A 27,209-nucleotide genomic window follows, 5' to 3' on the forward strand; every position below is an offset into this window, starting at 1 on the left:
CTTGATTTGGAACTCTGTGCGAATCCCCCTTGATTCTGGCTGCTGGCCATTTTCGATCATGAAATTGTCGGATATCACCAGAAAACTCGCGATTTGTGCAGTTTTGAATAAAACCAAGTTAGCGATTATGAACAATGGTTATTAACGTAACACCTGACCCCCTCTGCACTTTTTGTTTCGCATTTTAAGGTAAGAAATCGACATTTGAAACCGACAGGGTGTCGATTTACTAGGTGCCGTGTTTCACAACTTGTTTATTTATATACGTATAGCGGATGATTTTTAGCTCCGCTGTCGACTTTGTCGAGCGGAGCTTATCATATGAGTGATTGTCCGTCGTCGTCCGTCGTCGTCGTCCGTCGTCCGTGTCAATGTTTTACTTTTTCGACTTCTTCTTGAAAACTACAAGCCTGAATGCTTTGATACTTGGTGTATATGTACCTTGGGTAGACCTCTCTCAGATTTGTTCATTTCATGATGATATCTTCAATTCTCTAATTTTGGTGAATATTTTTGTCATTTTTAGTAAAAAGTGATATTTTCGACTTCTTGTTGAAAACCGCAAGTGCAATTGCTTTGATATTACATATATAGGTACTACATGTGGACCTCTCTCAGATTTGTTCATTTTGTAATGATATCTTCAATTCTCTAATTTTGGTGAATATTTTTGTCATTTTTGGTAAAAAGTGATATTTTCGACTTCTTGTTGAAAACCGCAAGTCCAATTGCTTTGATATTTACATATATAGGTACTACATGTCGACCTCTCTCAGATTTGTTCATTTTGTAATGATATCTTCAATTCTCTAATTTTGGTGAATATTTTTGTAATTTTTGGTAAAAAGTGGTATTTTCGACCTCTTGTTGAAAACCGCAAGTCCAATTGCTTTGATATTACATATATAGGTACTACATGTGGACCTCTCTCAGATTTGTTCATTTTATAATGATATCTTTAATTCTCTAATTTTGGTGAATATTTTTGTAATTTTTGGTAAAAAGTGATATTTTCGACTTCTTGTTGAAAACCGCAAGTCCAATTGCTTTGATATTACATATATAGGTACTACATGTGGACCTCTCTCAGATTTGTTCATTTTCTAATGATATCTTCTGTTCTTTAATTGCCATGTGCATTGCTAACAGCGGAGCTATCTCAGCCGACAGGCTGCTTGTTTTTTAAAAAATTAGTATTTATTGATTTTCAGCCCCCAAGTGACTGTGGTATTTTCATCCAATAATGGTTCTGCTGGATGGCATTGACATGATTAACGATGGAACAGAAGAAGTAAAAATTATACTAGTAGTTGTCTTTGCTTTTGGGGCGCTTTTGATAATTTTTATGCTTCATGATGGAGCTAGCTCCATGGTTTAACCCTCTTCCTACCAACGCCATAAAAAACCACGTGAAAAATGGACACTTATTCTCCCAGCATACATTTCACGCTAACTAGACAAGACTTTTTGTGTAATTTCAACCAATTTCAATTGTCAAGTACTGCATTTTAAGTAATCAAATTGACACTAAACTTGGTTTTCCATTTAGAATAGATCATTGTCTTCTCATTTCATGAAATTCAGACACATAAATTAAATTGTACGATTAGAGGAGCGTTACAAAAATATGCTAATTAAGATAAACATGACAGCTGTGAATTTTGTTTATAAATCATGAAACCAGAGATAAAAATTAACTTGCCTAAAAGAGTAAGTCATGGTTTATCAAGTAACTATGCTACTGGAGAATTTTAAAAATATGGTTTTGTATGGCTTGGTCTAAAATCAATTATATGGTATTTTATGTGTTCCGATGGTGCAGAACGTAGGGCATTTATCTTATGGCATTATATGGCTACAATAATAATTACAGATATGGTACTTTATGGTTTCAGAAGGAATAAGTATTCAGCCAGACAATATGGGTTTTTATGGCTTGGGAAAGGAAATCGTTGGTCCATAAAATACCATGTTATGGTAAAATATGGTTTGGGGAATACATGTTTATTTTATCATAACCTCAGCATCACAAAATATGGTACTTTATGGTTTCAGAAGGAATAAGTATTCAGCCAGACAATATGTTTTTTTATGGCTTGGGGAAGGAAATCGTTGGTCCATAAAATACCATGTTATGGTAAAATATGGTTTGGGGAATACATGTTTATTTTATCATAACCTCAGCATCACAAAATATGGTACTTTATGGTTTCAGAAGGAATAAGCATTCAGCCAGACAATATGGGTTTTTATGGCTTGGGAAAGGAAATCGTTGGTCCATAAAATACCATGTTATGGTAAAATATGGCTTCAGGTTTATCTAAACATTTGGGAGAATATAATTACCTAATTAAATGAAACAATCAAATTCTGTTAAATTCTAAATTTATTTTGAAACTCAAAATGTTGTGAACAGATTTGGAATTTACATGTATATGTAGTAAACATCAAGTTGTTTAATAATAAAGTGTTACTTCGTAGGTAATTCATCTACTGTAACTTAATAACTTTGTCACCTTTTTTTAATTTTCTACAGTTTGCTGTGATCTCTTCTTTGCTGTTCACCTGGGTTGTCTTATGACTTGTATCTTTAGTTACAACATAGTGATGGAAAGCCTGAAAGCATCCAACTTTATGGAGGTGCACATTACACAATGCACAGCCTATTGTAGTTTCACGCATTCTATTTCTTTTTGATCCAGCCATCAGTTTTCCTTCTTTTGCACACCACTTACAGCCTCGCTGGAGACCTGGTATTTTTACACACTGGTGTATATTATCATTTCCTTGTGATATCTTCATAGTCTTTGCTTTGCTGGTACTTTCACATGGCAACTTCTGTTTTCTATCACAGTAACCACCAATCAGTTCGTCACCAAGATCAAGCTGAAAGTCCTTGTGTGTGGTTGTTTTGGTCGGATTTAGTAATTTGTATGTGGTGTATGCATTTAGTGCACATACATCAATCAGAAAAAATGCTAAATACACCCACCAACGGTTGTGTTTTCTGTGGATTCTGAAGTACTTACGTAGTTGATTGGCTCCGTCCACTGAGCCCATGAATCTCCTGTATTGTACAACAGGGACTGGAGCAGTCATCGGCAGTTGGTTGTCGTCATTATTCTCAACATCTTCATTTTCTGAAAATATCTCATTCTCTCTCTCTGAAGGTGAATTAAGTGGCATGTACTCGTGCATATCATATGCAGAGTTGATGATGAAGAGGCAACGTCTGTCTTTCCACATGTGCATGGATATTTCTTCATCTTTCAACCTTCTACATTCACTTTCACCTTTCTTCATCTTCTCTCTTATACTTTTGTTTGTCCATTTATCTTCCTGTGGAAGTGTTTTTATCCATCCTGAATTGTAAGAGCCTACAACTCTTATTTGTTTTTTTAGTAGGGACCTGGTTGTTGCTATACTGTTGAATAACGAGTCATTGAATAGTACTCTGTTTTCATTTTCATATGGCTCCATCATTTCTTCAACTAATTTCTTCATCTTTGAACCATCTTTCTTTTTTGGCATTGTGGTTACTTTGGTTCCAAGATAAATCTTCAAGTTTGAATTATAATTACTTTTGGCATCAGTTGTAAGCCATACTTTCAAACCATCTCTGTCTGGTCTGGTTTGGTTGGTATTCGTTGTTTAAATTTACACCTTCCTTTATAGCGCACCATTCCTTCATCCAGGCATATCTCCCTACCAACTATGAAATTGGTTTGACAATTCTCTGTTATAACATTTAGCCAATTCTGGTTCTTGTACAATGGTTGTTCTTGTCTGAATGTTCTCTTTGTTTCTGGATCCTGAACACGTGGATCGTCAGCTGGATCAGCCAGGTGGAAATAACGTAGTATGATTTGAAACCGATTTCTTGTCATCACAGATGCTATGCCATCACATCTCAGATATTTGCTGTTTGACCAGTATTCATCCAGGGAGTGTCTTTTGCTGACACCCATTATTATCAGCATGCCAAAGAAAGCCTTCATTTCAGTATAATTGGTATCTTTCCAATACTTGTTGTGTTTCTTGGCAATATTTTCCATGTGAAAATGAGCATATTTGTTTGTTTCATCAACAGCATGCATGATTAGATCTGGTGTAATATGGCCCGATCCATAAAAAGCCATGTGTGATTTTTTAGTGATGACTAGAAAAATACCTTTCGTTTATTTCATAAAAGTAGTATAATACATAAAGGACATCATAATAGATATAATGCATACAAGAAGTTGTAAGAATATTCCATAATCTAAAGTTCAGGAGATGTAAAACCAAAAGGGACAATGTGCAAAAATGGTTATGTTATTTTAAGGTATCAGACAAAAATGCCCTCTATTTTCACATGATTTTTATGGTGTCGGTAGGATAACACAAAATATGTATTGGCTAAAAGAGGGTTAAACAATGTATGTCTAATGTATGCAGATGATATAGTTATTCTTTCTAAATCCAAAAGTGGCCTCCAGAATTCCCTTGATAATGTCTCAAAATACACACAGAAATGGAAACTCGCTGTGAACACAGAAAAAACAAAAATTATGGTTTTTAATAAAAATAATAAACTCTATGACAATGATTTATTCTTTTTTGAAGGGAATGAGATTAACATTGTGAGAAATTATAATTATTTAGGTATTGTTCTCAGCCCTAATGGAAAATTTAAAGCTGCTATGAAACATCTGAAATACAAAGGAATGAAAGCATTATTCTCTTTGAAAGCCAAAAGCCTCAGTCCCTCATTATTGTTATCATTGTTTGATAAACTAATAAGACCAATGTGGATGTGAAGTATGGGCTGAAGAAAGTTCATTCAACTCTACTATAGAAGATGTACACCTCGGCTTTTGTCGCTTCATCCTAGGTGTTTCAAAAAACACTCCAAAATTGGGAATTTATAGTGAGTTGGGTAGATATCCTATCGATTCATTCATTAAAAACAGTTAATAAAATATACAAACCACCTAAACAAAATTCAAAACCCCATTATTAAACAAGACTATAAAAAGTAAGTGGTACAATGAACTTAACTCAGTACTGAAATCTACAAATACAACACTATCAGATATTGACAATAATGAGCTAAAATCGTCACAAATGTCACATATGATAAAATAAAAAATGTATTTATAAAGCATTGGATTAACTCAATTAATGATGATAACAGACAAAACACTAATACAAAAAACAAACTGAGGACTTACAAAAAATTTAAAAACAAACTTCATTTTGGAAAACTACTTAATAAAGATAAAATATAAAGAACTGAAAAGTACCCTAACTAAATTCAGACTTAGCAATCACAGTTTAGAAATTGAAAAAGGAAGACACAACAGAATGAAAAGTAGCCACAAAATCTGCAAATTATGTAATAAAAATGATAATGAAGATGAACATCACTTCCTCATAATATGCCCAGTATATAGTAAAGAGAGGGTCATTTTATACAATGAAGCTGAAAAGATTATTCCTGACTTTACTAATCTCACACCTGAAAATAAATTCATTATGTCAAATAATAACTTAGCAATTCCTCTGGCACAATATCTGAAATACAGCTTTGCTATTAGACAGCAGCACCTACTTAGTCATTGACTTTTTTTTTTTAACACCTATTATGTGTTCATTGGGTTTTTGTTTTTATATTCAGTTTACAGTTTTTTGTTGGTGTCTCATTTTACTTTATTATATATTTCCGTTACTAACTTCAATTTAGTCTGTTTTTGGTTGTCTTTAAACTATTAGCCATTGTAATTTGATCAATTTGTATCTGTAATTTTTGTTGTTGTTGTTGTTGTTGTTGTAACCTTTAACCTCCTTCAGTAAGTTGTTATGAGTTAATAAATTGTTGTTGGTTTAAACAATATATTAGGGACGACGTCAAAAGATCGATGTGGGATAAAAAACTTAATTCATTTAGTTTTTCCCCAATCTGATTAAAATAAGATTCTAGTTTTGGCTCTATGTCTCCTGGGCAAGTGACTAAAAAAAGATACCGGTGTTCGATCGAACCGATGGAAAAAAAATCGTCACTCTTTCGGTGTATTGTAAAATGTCTGTGTTTTACATGCAACATGATTATTTAAAAACACAGAGTTAAGGTAGTTTAAAAGGCAGTGGTCGTTGTGCAGCGTGTGTTAGAATTTCATGTAAACAAACAATGTATTTTACACGCGTTGTATACGTTGCTATGAGTCCCATATCGAATAGGACGCGACACGACGACTGACGCCCTTTAATTGCTACCATTAAAACATGGAAAAATTTGATCACAGTAATTCGATCAAAAATTTTGTGATGATTCACATCGTTCATTTTTAACATTTTCAAGGAGAAAGAAGGATGGGTTTCTAGGAAAACGTATGCACAATAATCTAAAAAGGCATTTTGGAAAATTTTCCATAGGACTCCATGTAAACACATTATTCCATCAAAACTTGTACCAATATTCAAAATTCTAAGACATTACCAGTAATGTGGAACAAATCATGTGTCAATATATTGATATTAATGATAATAAATCCTAGCATGTTAAAAAGAAAGATCATATAGTTAGTCAGGTCACGCACTTAATACTAATATTATCTTCATTGCCTCCTTAGAAATAATATTTTCTATTGGGTAAAAGCAATATGTCATCAAATTATTTTTTCATTATATTTTTAGCTCTGCTGTCAACTTTGTTGATGATACTTTCAATTCTCTAATTTTGGTGAATATTTTTGTTATTTTTAGTAAAAAGTGATATTTTTGGCTTCTTGTTAAAACCTGCAACTCCAATTGCTTTGATATTACATTTATATTGTAGCTACTACATGTGGACCTCTCTCAGATTTGTTCATTTTGTAATGATTGTAAGTTGAATATCGAGAGGATGAAAAGTGATGTAATAAACTGTAAATTGCATTCTCCTACATTTGTGGAGCTATTTCATCTGGGAGCATTTGATATGTTGTTTGCCTTGACTTCCCCTATAATGAACATGATAACAAATGTAAAATACTTAGAATTGTTGATGAAGCATTATGTAATTCACAATGACTATTTCTTTGCAGATCAGAAGCAAATAATGTCCGGGTATCCTCAACATTTATTCCTGGACCAGTCACGTGCAGTAAAATATCTATGCCGAAAATGTAAATGTGTTCTCAAGGATCCTGTACAAATACAGTGTGGACACAGATATTGTCTATCCTGCAGCTCTGACCTTATCAAGTAATTGCATTATTTTGTCTTTTCACACATCTCCACATTGACAGCTGATTCATGACTTTCATAAACAAATGGTGTTATATTGGTAATATGTGAGACATAACAGATACATTTCATAATTTATCAGAAGAGAAAACTATTTGAATAGCTATACTCATTCTGTGAGCTTATGGCACATACATTGTACCTTTTCCTGTAATTCATTGGCGTCAATTGGTGAAAAAGTACACTGCATGGACACTGATATATATACATGTATATATATATATATATATATATCAGGAGCTTACTTCAAGAATATATAGGTACACAATTGAGTGAGATATAAATGTTTTTCTGTGTGTGTGACTGTGTACAGTGATCGAATGCTGAATTCTGCATTCCAATTGTGATTTTATTAGATGCTTTAGGGTAATGTGCAGACCAGGTTGGTGGAAATCTGTGCATAATGTTTAGTTTGCATATTAATTAGCCAATTTTTAGCTTATCCACCAATATCTCAAGCACTCACCAAATTTCAGCGAAACTTGGTATATACCTAGGTGCTTTTGGATAATATATATATAAATGTCTGTTAGTAAACTGTTGTGTTAATGACTGAATCAGAATCACTCTTTTATTGAATCTACAGATGCATAGAGTGTGACACAAATGTTGACTCAGACAAGATAGAGGTAAATGATTTTTATTTAAACAGCTTAGGGACGACGTCAAAAGATCGATGTCGGATAAAAAACTTAATTCCTTAGTTTTTTTCCAAACCCCCCTACCCCCCACTGAAACTTAATTGATAAATATTGGTCATGGCGTCAGACTACATTCACCATTAAATATAAATTGATAATCGGAAAGTAGTATTGCATAGCAGTTGGCTGTCGGGTGGGTGTAAAATCATTTTACAAATGCACCTCATTTGACGCACAGATTTACACTCGAACCAAACATTTTTCTGTTTTTTCCCTTTTCGGTTATTTCTGTCCGTGATTGGATAGAAAAAAAACGAACTACAAATACTAAATATTAAAAAATATTGTCGGATGGAAACTTTTTGAGGTCAAAACCCCCCACCCCCAAACTAAAGGAAATAAGTTTTTTATCCGACATCGATCTTTTGACGTCGTCCCTTACTTCGAAGGAAATAAAATAGTTACGTAATAAATGTTCTATTGTTTATGATAGTTTGACTATGAAACTAGGCCAGCCTTTTTATTTCCCTAATAATCAGACATTTTCAGTGACAATTCAGAAGAGGAGGACGATAATGAATATTTTTTTTCAGGCTAGATTTGTAATTCACAAATCACATGTGAATATCAAGAGATGTCTGAGGAAGAAAAATAAATAAATATTTATTTGAAAAACAATATTTCTTGTATTTGTTAAAAATCTTAAAGTTTTCAACACAGAACATGAAAACAAACTTGGTTAAACAATCTGATATAATGCTCATGACACAGCATTGTACCACAAAATCCAACTGTCATTTCTCTAGGATTTTTTCATCTCGGTTCCTAAGCCTTGAATGCCAATGAGTACAATGGTGCTATGTTTTCCCAACTGGTGATTTCACTATTGTCAACTTCAGATCCATCCACGAGGTGGTAGATGAATTAATTTTGTTCAGCACCAAGACTTAAAAAAGGCTGGCCTTAGAATATATTAGGCCCAATCATAAATGATTTGCCAAGTGATTAATCCAAATCAACAAATGATGTACACCAAATAATGTATCTTTGAAGACATTCATATATAGCCTACCAACAAAGACAGGCATGCAAAACTTCTCAATCTGATGATATCGGTATATGTGGAAAGGTATGTATGATATTAAAGGATCAGTTGATTTTTATATCAGTTGGTAATCTAAAACTGTTTCTTGATCCAATGTTGTTCACAGGTTTATCCAGATAATGCTTGCAAAAGAGAAATGAGTTGCCTGATGTTAAGATGTCCTGCTGAGCCAGGTTGTGTGTGGCACGGTAGCTTAAAGGACTATGAGGTTTGTATTTATTAATTTGTTTATTTATTGATCTATTTGTTTATCAGTGAAGGAAAAATCATTTTCTTTTTTGACATTTAAATATTACCGGTATTCCATCAAAATCTCAACATGTATTTACATATTTGACAATCATAGATGTTTAACCAGTATACAATTTAAGCTACTCACTTCTATTGAAACTGTAAATTATTCTCCTCACTTATTTTAACTCTGCTGTGACTTTGTCGAGCAGAGCTTATCATATGAGTGATTGTCTGTCATCATCCAGCAAGTCAAATTGCTTTGATATTATATATATATATAGGTACTACATGTGGACTGCTCTCAGATTTGTTCATTTCGTGATGATATCTTCAAATCTCTAATGAAATAAATATTTTTGTTTTTTTTAGTAATTTTTGATATTTTTGACTTGTTGTTAAAAACAGCAAGTCTGATTGTTTTGATATTATACATATAGGTACTACATCTGGACCACTCTCAGATTTGTTCGTTTTGTGATGATATATTCAATTCTCTAATTTTGAAGAATATTTTTTTCATTTTTGGTAAAAAGTGATATTTTCGACTTCATGTTAAAAACCGCAAGTCTGATTGCTTTGATATTATGTATATTTGGTACAACAGGTGGACCTCCCTCTGATTTTTTCATTTAGTGATATCTCAATACTTCAATTAAAATGTGTATTACTAACAGTGGAACAATCTCATCCAAGAGACTGCTTGTTTTTCAATTGTCTTCACCCATTTTCCCAATATAATTTGAAAAATAATTTGGTACATACCATATTTTCTCTATTTATATATGGTAGTGCATATGCTTACCGGTACATAAATTATGGGAATTTGCTGCAGTCAGTGTACAACAAATGCTATTTTCCGTGATATGCATTTCTATTGTAGGTTTATAGAGCAAGTACATATTTAATTTGCTTTTTTGTTTGGTGAAATTTTCATAACATTTTCTCTCTGCCTCAGTCCAATATACAAAAAAAGTAGTATTCGCTATGTTCAATTACCCACCATAGACTCCGGTCAGTCAAAATGACTATTTTGAACTGTAGGCATTAATCAGCGATTCTGCCAATGACGGAGAGATAGAATCCCCTGACCCCAAGATTCTTTTCCCTTACGTCACAAACCACATGATCAAGTCCATATGGCGGTGCATTACGGCTGGCTATTCACTCTTCTTTTTCTCCGCATCGACGAGGATGAAGTCTAGCGGCTCTGCTTGATTAGCTTGCTTTTTCCTGTCCGGGTTTCTAGCTTGGGTCGTTGCCGCATCTGCGGTAACCGACATTGTAGCTGGTAGGTTTTCCTTGTCATTTTTACCCTTGTGTCGATTTCCCCTTTGTGTGTAGTATTTTTTCACAACAAAGAGATAAAACCCGGCGACGTAACTTAATCACTTGTTGGTTTCGTTGCGCCACCTTTTCCAACTGTTTTTCGCTTCCCTCATGTATGTCGTCTTCATTTTTGACTCCCATGTGCGAAGCACAAAATGGGAGTCTTTGCAGTTAGTGTGTCTGTATGTGTGTATGTGTGTATGTGTGTATGTGTGTGTGTATGTGTGTATGTGTGTCCGACTGTTCCACTGCTATCTCAAGAACCATACATCGGTTTTTGAGGAAACTTGGTGCATAGATGCTCTGGGCCAATGCGCAGATTTGATTAGGTTTTGGTAAAAATCCATGCTCGTTAATTACCTAATTTGCATGATAATTAGCTAATTTTTAGCTGTTCTATGACTGTTCCACTGATATCTAAAGAACCACTCATTGGATTTTGATGAAACTTGGTACATAGATGCTCTGAACATATGCGCAGATTTGATTAATTTTTGGTAAAAATCCGTGCATATTAATTACCTAATTTGCATGATAATTAGCTATTTTTTAGTGGTTCCATGACTGTTCCACTGATATCTAAACAACCACTCATTGGATTTTGATGAAACTTGGTACATAGATGCTCTGAACTAATGCTAGGTTTTGATTAGTTTTTGGTAATAATCCGTGGATACTAATTACCTAATTTGCATAATGATTAGTCAATTTTCGGTTTTTCCACTGATATCTCAAGTACTAATCATCACATTTCAATGAAACTTGGTACATAGATGTCATACGACACTGCACAGACCTGATAGTTTTTATGGTAATATCAGTACATATTATTTACCTAATTTGCATAATTAATTAATTTTCAGCATTTGATATAAGTAGTTAGCATTACATTTCAATGAAACTTGGTACTTACATACTCAAGGACTATGCAGAGATTGATTGTTTTCGATAAATATTTGTGCATATTAATCACCTAATTTGCATAATTAGTTAATTTTCAGCTTTTCCACGGGTATCTCAAGTACTAATCATCGCATTTCAATGAAACTTGGTACATAGATCCTTTAGGACTATGCAGAGACCTGATTAGTTTTAGGGTAAATAATTGTGCATATTAATTACCTAATTTGCATAATTAATTTTCAGCTTTTCTACTGATATCTAAAGTACTAATCATCACATTTCAATGAATCTAGAATTATGCAGACCCAATTAGTTTCCGGTAAATATTTGTGCATATTAATCACCTAATTTGCATAATTAACCAACTTTCACACTGATATCTCAGGTACTATACATCACATATCAATGAATGTACATGGATGCTGTAGGACAATAGACAGACCTGAATAATTGTGGGTTAAAATCTGTACATATTAATTACCTAATTTGCATAATTAACCAATTTTAAGCTTTCACACTGATATCTAAAGTACCGTAAAAACTCCAAAATTTCGACCGGTTTTAAATAATTGGTGTTAGAAATGTGACGTGTTTTTAGAGTCAAAATTAAGGTGCATTTTCGGACGGTCGAATTTTTCAAAATAGAAATCAGCAAATGAAAAAATGGGGATGATAGACAGTGTGCTTCATTATTTTTAAAAAAAATGCAATGTCCGTCAATTGACGTAAACTTCCTCATGTTTCACGGTAAAAGCAAAGGTCGTGGCCGAGTTGTAACTCAAAATCTAAACAAAGTCATCAATCAGTGAGTATTATGACAAGCAAAACAAAACATCAAGACGCGGAGAAGAGGTCAGCACAAAACTAATAGGTCAAAAGACAAAGCTGTCTCGCACTACCTAGGAAAACTTGCGAATGTTCGAAGTACAGGTACCCATTGGACAAAAGATACATGGAAGTTTAGCAAACTATCTCCCCGACCCAGTGCAATGTATCCGGTTAGAATCAAAGCTCACGTGTCCCTTATTTGAGGGACCAAATTCTGCCGTAAATTCGCCCTTGGATTAAAAAATAAAATGGGATTTAAGAAAATAAAATGGGACTTTTAAGGTGTATTTTGGCGTCATTTTTCGGACATTTCAATCAATCCTGCCGGCTAAAATAGAGTAAGTTTTACCGTATTCATTGACGTCTGTCTATTCAAGAGTACACGTGTATGATTTTTATCGTGACTAGCGTGAGCGGGTAAGCTTCCTTTCGAGAATGAGCTGTTATCACTGTGAACAATGTTAAATTATTCTTCAGATGACCAGTTTATTTTTTAAAAACAACTAATTTATTTATTTAAAAAAAATCATGCCGTTTTCGCATCAAAATCCAAGCCAAAATATCGTACTACAACATCAATCTCTTCCGCATTGCGTTCAATAACATTAACATATTTAAATAAGCTATGGTAATTTGAACACGTTGGCATCATCCAGCTTTTTGATTGGTTAATTAGCGATTTGACCTATTTGACCTAAGAGAACATGGCGGATATCCCACAGCATCAAACGTTTATACGAGACCGGAATCATTCGCTTACGATGAAACTAAGTTGACTTTTATTTGTATTTCATAACCATTCAACAAATTTATTTTGTGTACATTATTATAATCACTACTGAGTACAGTAATAATCAACAATTCAGAAACGCAGCATGCCGAGATTTTTGTGTTCGTTTTTATTTGAAACTTCGTTTATTTAGAATATATTTTCGTTACCAATAAAATAAAAATCTCTCAGTCAATCAGAAACCCGGATTCATGCCTTCGAGGAAGGTCCCGTTTGAACGCTCACATCGGGGTTTTTTTCGTTTGGGGGAAAACTAAAACTGGTCGCAATTTTCGAATAAAAATGAGTCGAAAATTTGGAGGTAAATAAAACACCGAAACCCGGCAAATAAATAGGCGGTCGAATTTTTAGAGGGGTCGAAGTTTAGGAGTTTTCACGGTACTAATTATTCCATTTCAATGAAACTTAGTACAAAGATGCTCTAGGACAATGTACAAACCTAATTAGTTTGGGGTAAAAATCTGTTCATATTAATTCCCTAATAAGCATAATAATTCATAATTTTTTGGTTCTAATCACATTTCAATTAAACTTGGAGACATAGATTTTCTGTTACATTGCGCAGACCTCATTAGTTTTACACTCAAATCTGGTCATATCAATTTTCTGATTTGCATAATTAGTTTTCAGCTAAGTAATTTCGAATTATATTTAATGTGTTTCCAATACTCTCAGCACATGGGAGTTCTTTCTAAGCTTTCTTTGATTTACCAATGTATTCAGAAATGGATAGACGTACTGACAGCACCAGAGGCTTGCCGCCAGTTTTGTCCTCTAAAGTTTTGAGGCGGTCTTGTAGTGATTATACTCAGGAGTTACCAGATTGGAACCCGCATTCGGAGTGTTATTTTATGTCTCAATTGCGTGCAGAGTTCGAGTTTTTGCTCTGAAAGCGTATGTAATCTCTGGAGTTTTGGGGCCTGGTATACTTTCCAGCACAATGTAAAAATAGCTGAGACTGACTGCGTCGCTCATTTACGCAGCAAAGGTTGCGCGTCTAGTAAAATCGGTCAGAGTGAGTTGTTTGTTGGCATGAGTGGGAAGTCCTCATGCTCGGCTACCGGTACTTCATGTACCGAGACGTCAAATAAGAGGCCCGAGGGTGGAGGTTCAGATATTTTCCGGTCTCCCCTCGCTGACCGGAGGGCCATCACCACAGTCTGTTGCTTCAGGGGGTGTTTTACCCGATTTTACCGGCAACGACGAGGCTGTGCCCTTGGAGGTCATTCCTCCTGTGGGTCCCGTTGCGGGACCCTTTGTGGATTCATCCTCGCACGGTGCCAGGTTTGCCTCTGTAATGAGGGCTTTGGTCAAAGGACTGTCGGGGCAGATTGCGTCCCTGGCAGGCCGGGTAGATCGGATGCAGTTAGAGCGAACTGTGGCCTCTCAGTCGGCAAGTAGAAAGAAACACAAAAACCATCGCTTGCATTCTAAACACGTCTCTTCCAGGGGACCCCCCGGATTTGGGGGAGGCTCAGGCTAGTTGCACAGTGTCTCCTCTGGGACCTCGGGCACTGAACACCAACGGGGATGCTGGCATCCAAGCCTCAGATTTCGGGGCAGGGCTTTCAGGGCAGGGCACACATTGCACCTCCGCCCTACCTTCAGCCAGCCAAGGTTCGTCATGCGGTGCCGGACTCGGTAATTTAACCTTAAGTCTGGGCTCCGCTGGGGGTTTTGACTTCCTTCTCGCAGAGGGGACCAACCCTGTCATGAGACACACTCTCGAACGTACGCTCTCGCTCACATACTTAAGTTGAAAGGAGTCAGTTCGTCCACATCGGATACAGTGGGTACCTCGGGCGATCCCTCAGAGTCTTCCATCCGTAATGACTCGGTGAGCCATGCCGTTGGGGTGATGCAGAATACTATCAATCCTGGTGACACGATGTATATTCCCCCACGCTCGATCCTAAAGCAATCACTTACTGTTGCCTCAACGCTTATGGGATCACAGGCGCCAGGATCTAAATCAACCCTGTCGGCACGTCTCCCCTGGTCCAGCCGAGAGCTGAGTATGGTGGATGACACACAGACGGTGTTGATGGGTGGTCGTTGGTCAGCCACGGAGGGGTAATCTTATGCAAAACTCCTTTCGCTGGACCAAAAGCTATCTGGCTGGTGCGATTTTGGAATCAGACCCCAACTCGTGGGATGAGACCAAACACCCCCAACCAGACCCCGAGGCTCCTTCCCCAGACCCCGGTACCACGAATTTCTGTTTGACTTTGCTGGGGAGATGGCGGATGCAGTCTCAGAGCTTCAGGGTGAAATGAGCCAGATGGTTAAGGTTGAATTCGCGAGTCAGTTGGCCGCTGCCAAGGGTAAACAGAGGGCACCCCAAGCACAGAAAACACAATCCCCTATGACGACGTCCACTAGCCAGAGTCAGCCTGGAGGCAAGCACTCATACCCTTCCGCGGGAGGGAAGAGTAGCGGCGCGCCCCTGGGGAAGAAGGGACCAGGTGGTGGCTCCTCATCCTCCTCAGGCGGTCGTCCACCCCGGCAGCAGGGGAAGCATGTTTGCCGCTTACCTCTTAGGCAGGGGTGGTGGGGGGCATATGTTCGGCGAGGGGCCAGGTTACCCGTGGAAGCTCACCTCATGGGAGGAGAGAACACCCACACCTTGCAACCGCCGAACCCATGGTCACATATCCCTGTCGCACACAGATTGTGCCAGTGCATTCCAGTTTGGATGCTCCAGGTGGTGACACTCGCTACAGAATACCACTGACATCTTCACCTACCCTGTCAGTATCTCGCGTGCTCCCCTTTGGGTTATGCACAGCTCCCTACGTGTTCACCAGAGTGATGAAACAGGTATTGCTGCTGCTTCACCAAATGTCGGTAAACATCAATCCGTACCTAGACAACTGGTTACTACACAACCCAGACAAGGGGTTATTAGCCAAACAAGTAAAGCTAATGCAAGATTTACTTCACCAGTTGAGCTCTTTAGTAAATCGACAAGTCCCATCCCAACCCAACCCAACGCAACGCAACAGTTGGTGTTTCTGGGCATGGAGTTTGACACAGAAGTAGGCCTGGTTCGCCCATCTCAGGCACATTGCATGGTGCTAAGCAGCCTAGCCGAATGACTAGTCAGCGTTCCCTCAGTGTCCCTTCGAGAACTAATGCGATTCATCGGAATGATGACCTCAGTTCGAAGAGTAGTTCCCCATGCCGCATTACGCAGCTGCCCGGTACAGCAAAGCTCACCTACAGGAACTAGACAGTCGGGTATTGATCTCGGACCAAGCTTGGGAAGCTCTGCCCTAGTGGTCGTCACTGACCAACCTCGGACAGGGGTCCCTTTGGAACCACTTTTTGCAGCTATGATTCTGGTAACAGACGCCTCCTTCCAAGGGTGAGGAGCGCATCTATTGGACAAACAAGCCCAAGGAATATGGCCCCCGGATTGGGTTCGGGACCGCCATATCAATTGGCCCAAGCTGAAAGCAGTGCACTTAGCACTACTACCCTATCTACACATAGTTCGAGACCACAGAGTCCTGCTCCGCACAGACAACATAGCGCTGGTCTCCTACATCAACAAGGAGGGGGGGCACGTTCCCCATCGTTGTCAGTCCTAGCAGAGGCAAATTCTATTTTGGTGCCTTGAATACAATGTGAAGCTTACCGCACACCACCTTCTAGTGGTGAGGAACCGTCTGGCAGGTGCCCTTTCGAGGCAGCTTTGTCTCCAGAACACAGATACCCCAGTGGGTAGCCTCCAGGCTGTTTTGGCTGTGGGATGGTCCTGGGCCATGAACGCATTGTAGATCCCATGGTCCCACATGGATGTGTACGCCTTTCCTCCCTTCGCTAATTCACCGGGCACTGGAGAAACTTTGACAGGAGCCCACCTGCATATTGACTCTGGTGGCGCTCAATCGGCCAACCAAAGCCTGGTTTCCACTTCTGTTGGAAATGCTAGTTGAAACACAAGTAGTGCTTCCGGACCTACCGGACCTGCTGTCCCAACCAGACGGTGCACTACCAACGAGCCCAGTGGTGTACCACTTAAACGCATGGAGGCTCTCAGTAAACTCACACAGACGAAAGGTTTATCTGAGTGCCAACGTCCTGGCCAGGGCAAACAGGGATTTCACCAACGCTGCCTACAACTCGAAGTGGCGAGCATACACTAATTGGTGTAGTGGAAGGGAGATTGATCCATGACATTCCTTTATTGGTCAGAACTAGGTGGGCTCTCTTTTTCGGACGGTTGTGCCGACTTTATGGACGATCAAGTTGTGCTAAAAACATGAATCAGGTTTCTCGCCAAGAACCAAATCCCAGGACACCAGCCAATCGTCATCCCCCAGCTGTCAAATATTGTCGGCCCAGAGGATCAGGAGGAATTGCTTCTCTGCCCGAGTCGAGCAATGAGTTGCTACGAGAACCGTACTAGGATTTCGAAACGGGGAGCCAAATACATGTTTTTGTGTTACCACCCTGGCAGGCAAGATATGCCGGCCTCCCCAACTTTCATTGCCAGGTGCATTACTGCGAGTGTATAAAAGGTCTATAATACTTTAACGTTCTTGACATAGAACTTGCAGAGACACCAAGTATGAGCGCATGAGGTCCGTGTGATTGCTAACTCACTAGCACTAGCGTCAGGTGCCCCCCTCGAGCATATACTGAGGGCAGGCTTCTGGAGAATGCAGAACGTTGTTATCAACTACTACCTTAGAGAAACACAATCTATTGAAGAGGGTCTCTTTAGGTTGGGTCCCGATGTATCGGGTCAGACTTTTTGTGCTTACCCAGCCCGAACGATCACAAGGGTATCTGCGCATAGCTGATAAGTCAGTCTCAGCATTTTTGCAGACGGATTTCTCTACCATCAGCACCCCTGGAAGCTTCCAGGTCTTGCTTTTCGACCTATGCCCTCATGCAGAACTGTTTCGGTCTTTACTTCACACCGAACTCTGTCCCAGGAGCAAGAAGCCAAAAATGCTGCACAGGCAAGGTAAGACGCCACCCTCTTTGGGTCTTAACTAGGGGATGAGTGATTGTTGTAGAGTGTATATTCCCGGATGGGGAAAAAAAACTTTCATCATTTTCTGTTTGCTTGAAAAACCTGCCACCTATTGGCTTCTGACTCTGCCTACAGTCATTTTGACGGACTGGAATCTATGGTGGGTAATTGAATGTAGTGAATTTAGGCAGAGGGTTCTTGGAACCTGCCTATTCACATAGTTCATACCCACTATAGACTCTGGGCCCCCCCCCCCAACCACCCCACTATTGCCCGTAGCGTTGGTCTAAGTTCTAGATGCAGAGAGAAAGGAACCAGTGTGAATAGCCAACCGTAATGGCGCCGCCATATGGACTCGGTCACATGGTTTGTGACGTAAGGGAAAAGAATCTTGGGGTTATAGGGCTTCCCCTGACCTAGATTTTATCTCTCCGTCATTGGCAGAATCGCTGATTAATGCCTAGTTCAAAATAGTCATTTTGACTAACCAGAGTCTATGGTACGTGGGTATGAACTATGTGCCTAATTTCAAAATTGTATCACAAAATTGTACATCAATGGTCAACAAAATCCTACTGTCTCCGCAATGATAGTGGATAGTGGTTTGATTTGTACAGGCCATGTAGCCGTTAATGATATGCTAAATATATGCAAGTGCAAAAACTAGAATCCATTTCGGAAAGGTTTTTAGCTTCAGGTTCAACTTCACAATGGTCCAACCTAGACTGTCATAAGTTTGTAGTAGCTCCCTTCAACTATTAAGGGTACCTACTACTAAGGTTGCAGGCCTTCCAACTAGGCACATGGCTGTGATAAGTTGGAAAGTAAGTTAAGTTGAGATGGCCGACCAACGATGTAGGGCCTGTAATAAGTTTGAAATTAAATACATCTATAATTAGCATATATTTGCATAATTGCAGTGTACTCCATAAGCCTGGTTTGAGAATGAGTGCTGTCTATGATCTGTTGTAAGCAGCATATTTTGTTACACTAGTATTGTACCATATTATACATGCCTAAATATGTTAGATTTAACAGCAGCACTATTTATTTTTGTGTTTGACATTCTAGGAGAGAGGCCACAATAGACACAGTGATGAGGTGGGATTACCTGTCCAGAAACTGACTAGGAACGGATGTGGCAATCCTGGAATAGCACAGAACCCCAGTGGGAATAGGAAACCACTTAACAACAAAATCAATGAATTGGACAAGAGAATCACCACATGTTCCAAACTAATTCAACAAATTCAGTGGCATACTCGCACTGTGCAGGCCATGGAGAGAGAACAGAAACGAGACCGAGATCTTGTGGAGTCCTTAGAGAGGAAAATTAATTCTCAAGACCATATCATCGCACTGCAAGATGTCGCCTTAGCTGAGCAAGATCTAAAAATTCAGTCTCTGGAGATGGCATCTTACGATGGTGTACTGGTTTGGAAAATTTCTGACTTCCGTCGTAAAAGAAATGATGCCTTATCAGGTCGTACTACCTCCATCTACTCACCATGCTTCTTCACCAGTCATCATGGTTACAAGATGTGTGCCCGAGTATATCTGAATGGAGATGGAATGGGCAAGGGCAACCATGTCTCGCTGTTCTTTGTCATCATGAGGGGCACATTTGATGGGTTGCTGAGATGGCCATTCAGACAAAAGGTAATATTCTTTGAACATAATTGATCTAGGTGGTAGAGATTTAGTTTGTTTCTATTGCTTTTGTTTGGCAGTCATATATCTTTTCAAACCAGTTCATTCTCATTATTAGTCCCCGTTCGGACGTAGTCCGAAAACGGGGACTTGTGTTTTGCACTGTGTGCGTCCGTCCGTCCGTGATCACCTGTATCTCGAACATGCATGGACCGATTAAGTTCAAACTTCACTCATACATCACACATTATATGGGACATATGCACATGCATTTTTTTCATGATCCGATTAACAATAGCCGAATAGCGGCCATTTTAAGGCCGAAAATGCATCAAACTTTCACCATTCCGGACCCGGATCTCAGTTATGCATGGACGGATTTTGTTCACATTTGGTACATACATTAAACATAATAGGACCTTGATGCACGTCTTTTTTTGTTTCGGATCAAGTTCGAAATGGCCGACTGGCGGCCATTTTGTTTTAAAGAATTCAGTTCTGGATCCGTGTCCGAGACATGTCTGGATTGATCAAGTTCAAACTTCACACACACAAGGTACATCATGTCACAAATATGTATGTGCATTTGTTTCATGATCTCATTAACGATAGCCAAATGGGGGCCGCTTTAAGGCCGAAAATGCATTGAAATCGCACATTTTCACTATTCCGGACCCGGATCTCAGTTATGCATGGATGGATTTTGTTCAAATTTGGTACATACATTAAACATAATAGGACCTTGATGCACGCCTTTTTTTTTTTCGTATCAAGTTCGAAATTGCCGACTGGCGGCCATTTTGTTAAAGAATTCAGTTCTGGATCGTATCCAAGACATGTCTGCATTGATTAAGTTCAAACTTCACACACACATAGTACATCATGTCACAAATAGATATGTGCATTTGTTTCATGATCCGCTTAACAATAGCTGAATGATGGCCATTTTAAGGCCGAAAATGCATCAAAATCACGTATTTTCACAATTCCGGAACCGGATCTCAGTCATGCATGGATGGATTTTGTTCAGATTTAGTACAATGTGTTGTACATATGCAGGTGCATTTCGGTCATGATCTGCTTTGAATGTATATGTCACTCAAATATGAACGGAACGGGGACGTGTCATTGACAATGACTTGTTATCATCATGATTTTTATGCAATGAAACACTTTTTACATGCATATTTTACTAAATGTTAACCCAATTGTTGATGCCCGGTAAAATCACCCTGGGCCAATTACCGGGGATGCGTTCAACTGTTAAATGTCTAAAAATAGGGGGAAGGGGCTTATGACCGGGGAAGTATTGTATGTGCGTGTGTATGTATGTATGTTCCACAAATATCTCAGGAACCGCTGATCAGATTCAAATGAAACATGCACGAACAATGCACAGACCTAATTGGTTTGGGATTAAAATCCTTGCATACTAATAATCTAATTTGCATAATGATTAATCAATTTTCATTTTTTTCCAATCGATATCTCTAGTACTACATTTTAATTAAACATGGAGCATAGATGCTCTGGGACAATGCACAGATCTGATCAGTTTTGGGTTACAATTTGCTCATATTAATTACCTAATTTGCAAAATAATTCATAAATTTTCATTTTTTCCATTGATATCTCAATTACATTTCAATGAAACTTGGTACATAGATCCTATGTGACATTGCACAGAACTGATAAGTTATACGTTGAAATCTGTGCATAAAAATTAATAATTTTCATTATAATTAGTACATTTTTAGGTTTTCCATTTATATCTTCAGTAGTAATTCCCTTATTTCAATGAATCTTGGTACTTAAATGCTCTAAGACTATGTGCATATTGATTATTAACTTCATTACTATTGATCACATTGTTTTGTGCATTTCAAATAGAAGACCAATATTAGTTGCCAAGCTTCTTGTTTAAATTAATTTTGAATATGCCTCTCAGAAATCTCTTGATATCTCTTGTGTTTTCTCAAGATTTGATTCTAATAAATTCCCATCTCTCTATCTCTCAGGTCACTTTCATGCTGCTGGATCAAAACAACCGAGAACATGTCATTGATGCATTTCGTCCAGACCCTACATCGAATTCCTTCAAGCGTCCTACTGGTGACATGAACTTTGCCAGTGGCTGCCCGTTATTCATGCCTCTGTCTCAACTGGACAGCAGTCGTCATGCTTACGTAAAAGACGACTGTATGTTTATCAAGGTGATCGTAGACGCTACTGATATAAACTAATTTATATGGCCATCCAAGTATCCTACCAGCGACATGAATATTGCCAGTGGCTGCCCGTTATTCATGCCTCTATCTCAACTGGACAGCAGTCGTCATGCTGACGTTAACGACAACTGTATGTTTATCAAGGTGATTGTAGATACAACCAATTTAAACCAATGTATATGACCATTATTTAAGTGCCTTTATGTAAAAGACTATTGTATTTTTGTCAAGGTGATCGTAGACACTACAGATTTAAACTTAAAATCATATGGCTCACATTTCTGGTTTGCCTGTACTGCTGTGTAACTCTTATATGTTCTGTACCTTACAGTGTTGTCATTATTGTTTTCCATCACAACGACTGTTACATGCTATTATATACATTTGTATTTATAATAGTTATATTATATTTTTATAAATGTATTTATTAATTTACATAAAACAAAAAGAAATATGTTTAAGGGATGGGGTTTGTCAGCCCACCCCCAGCTGTGCAATTTTTTGCTGAAAAGATAGTTATAGTAAGTGAATTCATCGTAAATTAACAATTTAAAAGGTTTGTTTGGAGATAACGAAAAGATAACAAAAAAACAATTTTAAACAACTAAAGGTTCATTCAGAAAATATAAACAACTATGATATTATGTCGGCAGCAGATACACCAGGTTTCATGAAGATGTGTCTTATTTGAATATTTGTAAATGGTTATAAATTTCAAATGGCGATTGAAAATAACTCAGGTTTTAGCGGATGATACCGTACCTCTCGTATGAAACGCCACTCCTTTAAACTTTCTTTTAGCACTGGCTGGCAATTTAACATGTCAGTACTACATGAATTACCGTCATTTGATAGGATCTATATTTTGCAGTCATGGAAGTACGTTTAAATACGTTTGTTAAAGAAAACATGCATTATAAAACGATTTCTACGGCCATTGAAATAATCTTCGTTCGATTTTGAATGAAGCACGGTGATTACATTATAAATGTCCACAAAACAAATCCACGCCTTCATGAAACCCAGTGTATAATACTGTGGAATACTTTATTTTCGCTGGAATTAATTTTCGCTGAAAAGGCTTTTTGGACGCTTTGCTTGAAATTTATTTTCACTGATTTTTCATGAGTTTAATGTGAAATATAGGAAAAAAAGTATATTCACTGGATTTTATTTTCACGGAATCATCCTTTCAGCGAAAATAGCGAAAATAAATTCCAAGCGAAAATAAAGTATTCTACAGTATTAAATATCATTCTGCAGAGCATATAACAGTTACCAGTACATGCAGCTTTCTGACAATGAGTCGTCATAGACTATAGATTTTCCATCCTGGTTTACAAAAGTTGTAGTTATACATATCGTGTATAACGTATGTATGTATGTGCATATACATTAGCTACAGCGTCAGTAGAAATAAGAGATGGAATTAGTGTTTTCTTATCTGGCCACCGGTATTATTTGCGTCTCATTCGTAATACGTCACACATTAAAGCAGCATGCAGAGTCACATCATGGGTATAGCATATAATATAGCATCTATTTATGGTACTCTACTTCATTGTACATTTTCCCACACAGTGTTTATCATAGGATATAAGCGAAGATTTGAATTACTTAAAAATCCACATTAATGTTGTGGTCCAAAATAAATTAATTCTTTATTAACAGTACAGTTACATTTGGAAGTGCGGGCATGTATTGCTCATTCGAGAACAAACTCAAGACATTATTTAAATTACATGACTTAATATAAACATCCAAAATGCGTACCCATGGTTTGTAAGACTTTACAGTACTGAAAGGGATATGTGTACATCTGCTTTGTTTAAAAGTACGAAACGTCAGAATCTGCATAGCTTTCCGAAATGAGAGTTGTGGTTTATTTCTGTACTGTTCCTGACATTTTATTCACGATACGTTGTTTTGTTATCTGATTTTTTAAAAGAACTAATGGCATATACAGTGACTGTGCTGACCCAGTGATCACAAAGATTTGACCTTTGATATAATACTACAGCCATGTTAAGGTTTGGTCAGTAGGGCCACCCAAATACATTAGTTCTGTTTTCTCTGATCTCATATTGCATTGTTATAAAATTATACTATAGTATAGTATAGTATATTTTATTTGGCACGAAATAATGCATTGAATTACATTATCTATGGTCAATAAACATACAACAACAAGTAACAAACATCAATAACAAATAAAAGAATAAGTAAGCAAAGAAATATAAAATATTAGTAGTACATGTAATAAGAAACAAAAGTAAAATTTAGATATGTTAGACATTATAATTTGATGAACAAATTTTCCGAGACTGTTAACAATGAAACTATCATTTGAGGTAAATAATTTTTTAGGTAAGTTATCCTTGGATAATTCTTGAATTTTTTCATCATAAACCGAAACCATATTTAAAAATTCTAAACGACTATTCTTAATTTCAATATTTTCACAGTCCATGACTGCATGAGTTTCACTGCCAACAGCCCCTAGATCACATAGTGTACAAATTCTTTCTTCTGGAAGTATTCTTCGATATCTCAACTTTTCAATTGGAAGTGAATGAGCTGAAATTCTAAATCTAGTTAAGCTGGTTCGATGTTTTATATTTTTCATAAGATCCAGGTATGGCTCAAATTTGAATGCTAATTTTATTTTGTTGTATGTTCGTAATTTGTTATTTTCTGTTTTTTGTAGACTTTGCAACCAAATTTTTTCTACATACAATTGTTTTAACTTTGTTTTAAAATTTGAAATATCAATCCCAGCTACACTAGTTTCAGTAATTTCAAGCAGTTTATTAATAAATGCTGTGCAAGTATTACCGGTACTATTTTTTTCTTGGTTGAAAGCAGAACACACCAATTCATTACATTTATAATTCTTAAGTCTTTTCCAGAATTTCAGCATATGTGTACAGAGTTCAATAATAATAGGATAGCATCTCAACTCTGCTCTGACAGCATTATTGCTTGCTTTCTTATGTACACCCAAGACCTGCTTACAGAATTTGATGTGAAGCTGTTCAAATTGGGTTTTGTCACTAAACAATTTTTCAATGAATGCTTCATTAGTAATAATACTATTTTGTTTTGTTTTGTACAGTTTAAAAGTGAAAGCACCCCATACTTCTGACCCATACATGATAATTGGTAACACTGTACTTTTAAAAAGATGTATGGCATTTTTTGGGGAAACAGTGTGATTCCCTAAATTTAAAGTTTGTCTAAGTGCACCCAATGCACGTAATGATTTTTTAGCTAAGCAGTCTATCGCTATTGTGAAATTTCCACTGCTTTGAAATGTAATCCCCAGATAAGTATATGAAGGTACTATTTGAATTTCCTGATCACCAAAATAGAAAACGTTGTCAAGAGTTCTCCCCCTTTTATTAAAAATAATTATTTTTGTCTTATTAATATTTACATTTAATTTCCACATCTCACAATACGTACTGAGTTTGTCTAGGTTATTTTGAAGGCCTTTGCTTGAATCTGATAACAATACTATGTCATCAGCAAAAAGCAGATGACATAGTATCCAAAGATATAATATCCAAAGATAGGAATTAATTCGTGTGTGAAATTATACAACTATTAATATTAGGTCAAAACTTGCTAAATTTATGTATACATATACAGGATTAACTACAATATCATAAGTTAGTTGTGTTCTCTCTGGAAGAAAACATACTAAAATTGCTAGTAAATCACTACAATTCCTTGACATGCCACCAATCTTAGTGAATATGCATGATTTATCTTGCTCAGTTTCAATTCAAAGCAAACTTATAATGTTCTTGATACTCATCAGCGCAAATCTGAATTTCCAAAGCAATACGACTACCATCATTTTATTCGCATGGTTTTGCTGAAGCCGTCCATAGTATAGTATAATATAGTATTGTACATAGACCTAATTATTGAGCTGAGAAACTGATAGTGTTCCTTACCCGGGGCAGAAGTTATAGGAAAAGTGAAATTACTGTATTTAATAACAAAATGTATCATTTTTCAGTATTGCATAATAAATGAAGCATCATACGATACAGAGTTGTATATTCATTTTTTTTTCTATTGTCTTGCCATTCACTGACGAAAATGTTGTTTGTTTAAATTTGTTTACCTCAAAGAATATTCATGCAATGATTTTAAAGCGTAATAAATAATCTGTGTAAAATCTTGACCAAGTTCTGCCAGTAACAGGCAGTGCAATGTTATCACATTTCTGTGATAATTAAGTGGCTCATTTGAATAGTTAAAAGTTGTCACTTCAATATTGCTGTAATATATCAAAGGTAAAAGATGAGACCACCAAATGAATTATACCAGTGGCAACTTGGAAAGAAAACTGTTAATTCAAATTTACATAAATTATTTTCTTCTGGTTAAAATTCTGCATTTAAAAATCTAATAATGATTTCATGAGTGCAATAGTACAACTGCCAGTGTATTGTTGTTGTTTTTTCGTAGCACTACTTCATTTTTCCATTAGGATAAAGTACTTTGAGTTAACTGTTCAGTCGATTCAAAGAATGCCTGGAAACACCTTGAGGAATCTCTCAGTGTTTTTACCAAAGTGTACAGAAAAGTCACCCAATTTATACAAATGTGCAGAAATGTACATTTTACAGTTATTTTAATTTGTCATAGACTGCATTGATATCAACTCTCAGACGGTGACCTATATTGATTGGTAGATGAATATATCACTACTCTGGCACTGTGAATATGACAGTTAAGTTTTCCTCTCAGAGTGACTGATCACAGTAGGTTATTTGGTAACCAAAATAATGATGCGTCTGCTACACGTAGAAAAAATTAATCTTTCTTTACTTCCGTCAATCTTTTTTTTTCGCTTAACAGCTATACGAGCCATGTTTACAGGATAGTTACTATATTGCTTAGCAAAAGAACTGTTCTAGTCTCGTGATTTATTCACTTTTTGGTTTTGATTTTCGGTTTTCCTCTTTCTGAAGGCATAACGAGGACTTTCCTTGACTATTACACTGGTCACAGTTCCTCAACACCTGGTATGGAGGGACTGTGCACTGGTATAACATACCGTTGCGCATTCAAATGCGTGATTTGATTTGGGACTATACCATTATCAAAAAGGCTTGTTTATATTTACATTGAGGGGCTCACTCTCAGTCTTTCAAATTCATATAGGACACTGTATTACAATTTAAGATCAATAACTTAGGATAGTTTATATTCAAAGCACCGTGACGCACAAAGT

At 37.1% G+C, this 27,209-nt stretch overlaps 1 protein-coding gene across 1 annotated transcript; it reads left to right on the top strand.

The window, feature by feature from the left end:
• Positions 1 to 26,014, top strand: LOC100379076 (TNF receptor-associated factor 2-like). The gene is made up of 6 exons (XM_085492013.1): positions 1 to 189; positions 7,065 to 7,224; positions 7,853 to 7,895; positions 9,119 to 9,220; positions 19,152 to 19,739; positions 21,749 to 26,014. The coding sequence occupies exons 2-6, from the start codon at positions 7,079 to 7,081 to the stop codon at positions 21,971 to 21,973; spliced, it is 1,104 nt and encodes a 367-aa protein (XP_085348139.1). The 5' UTR covers positions 1 to 189; positions 7,065 to 7,078; the 3' UTR covers positions 21,974 to 26,014.
• The last annotated feature ends 1,195 nt before the right edge of the window (positions 26,015 to 27,209 follow it).

This window comes from Saccoglossus kowalevskii, chromosome 17 (assembly GCF_978046115.1).
Source record: "Saccoglossus kowalevskii chromosome 17, keSacKowa6.1, whole genome shotgun sequence".
In the NCBI taxonomy this organism is placed as follows: Eukaryota; Metazoa; Hemichordata; class Enteropneusta; family Harrimaniidae; genus Saccoglossus; species Saccoglossus kowalevskii.

What these genes read in the sequence shown, in the direction of transcription:
- LOC100379076 (XM_085492013.1), top strand. Translation starts at nt 7,079, where the DNA reads ATGTCCGGGTATCCTCAACATTTATTCCTGGACCAGTCACGTGCAGTA. An exon ending in TTGACTCAGACAAGATAGAG is followed by an intron (nt 7,896 to 9,118) that starts GTAAATGATTTT and finishes TGTTGTTCACAG; the next exon opens with GTTTATCCAGATAATGCTTG. An exon ending in GTAGCTTAAAGGACTATGAG is followed by an intron (nt 9,221 to 19,151) that starts GTTTGTATTTAT and finishes TTGACATTCTAG; the next exon opens with GAGAGAGGCCACAATAGACA.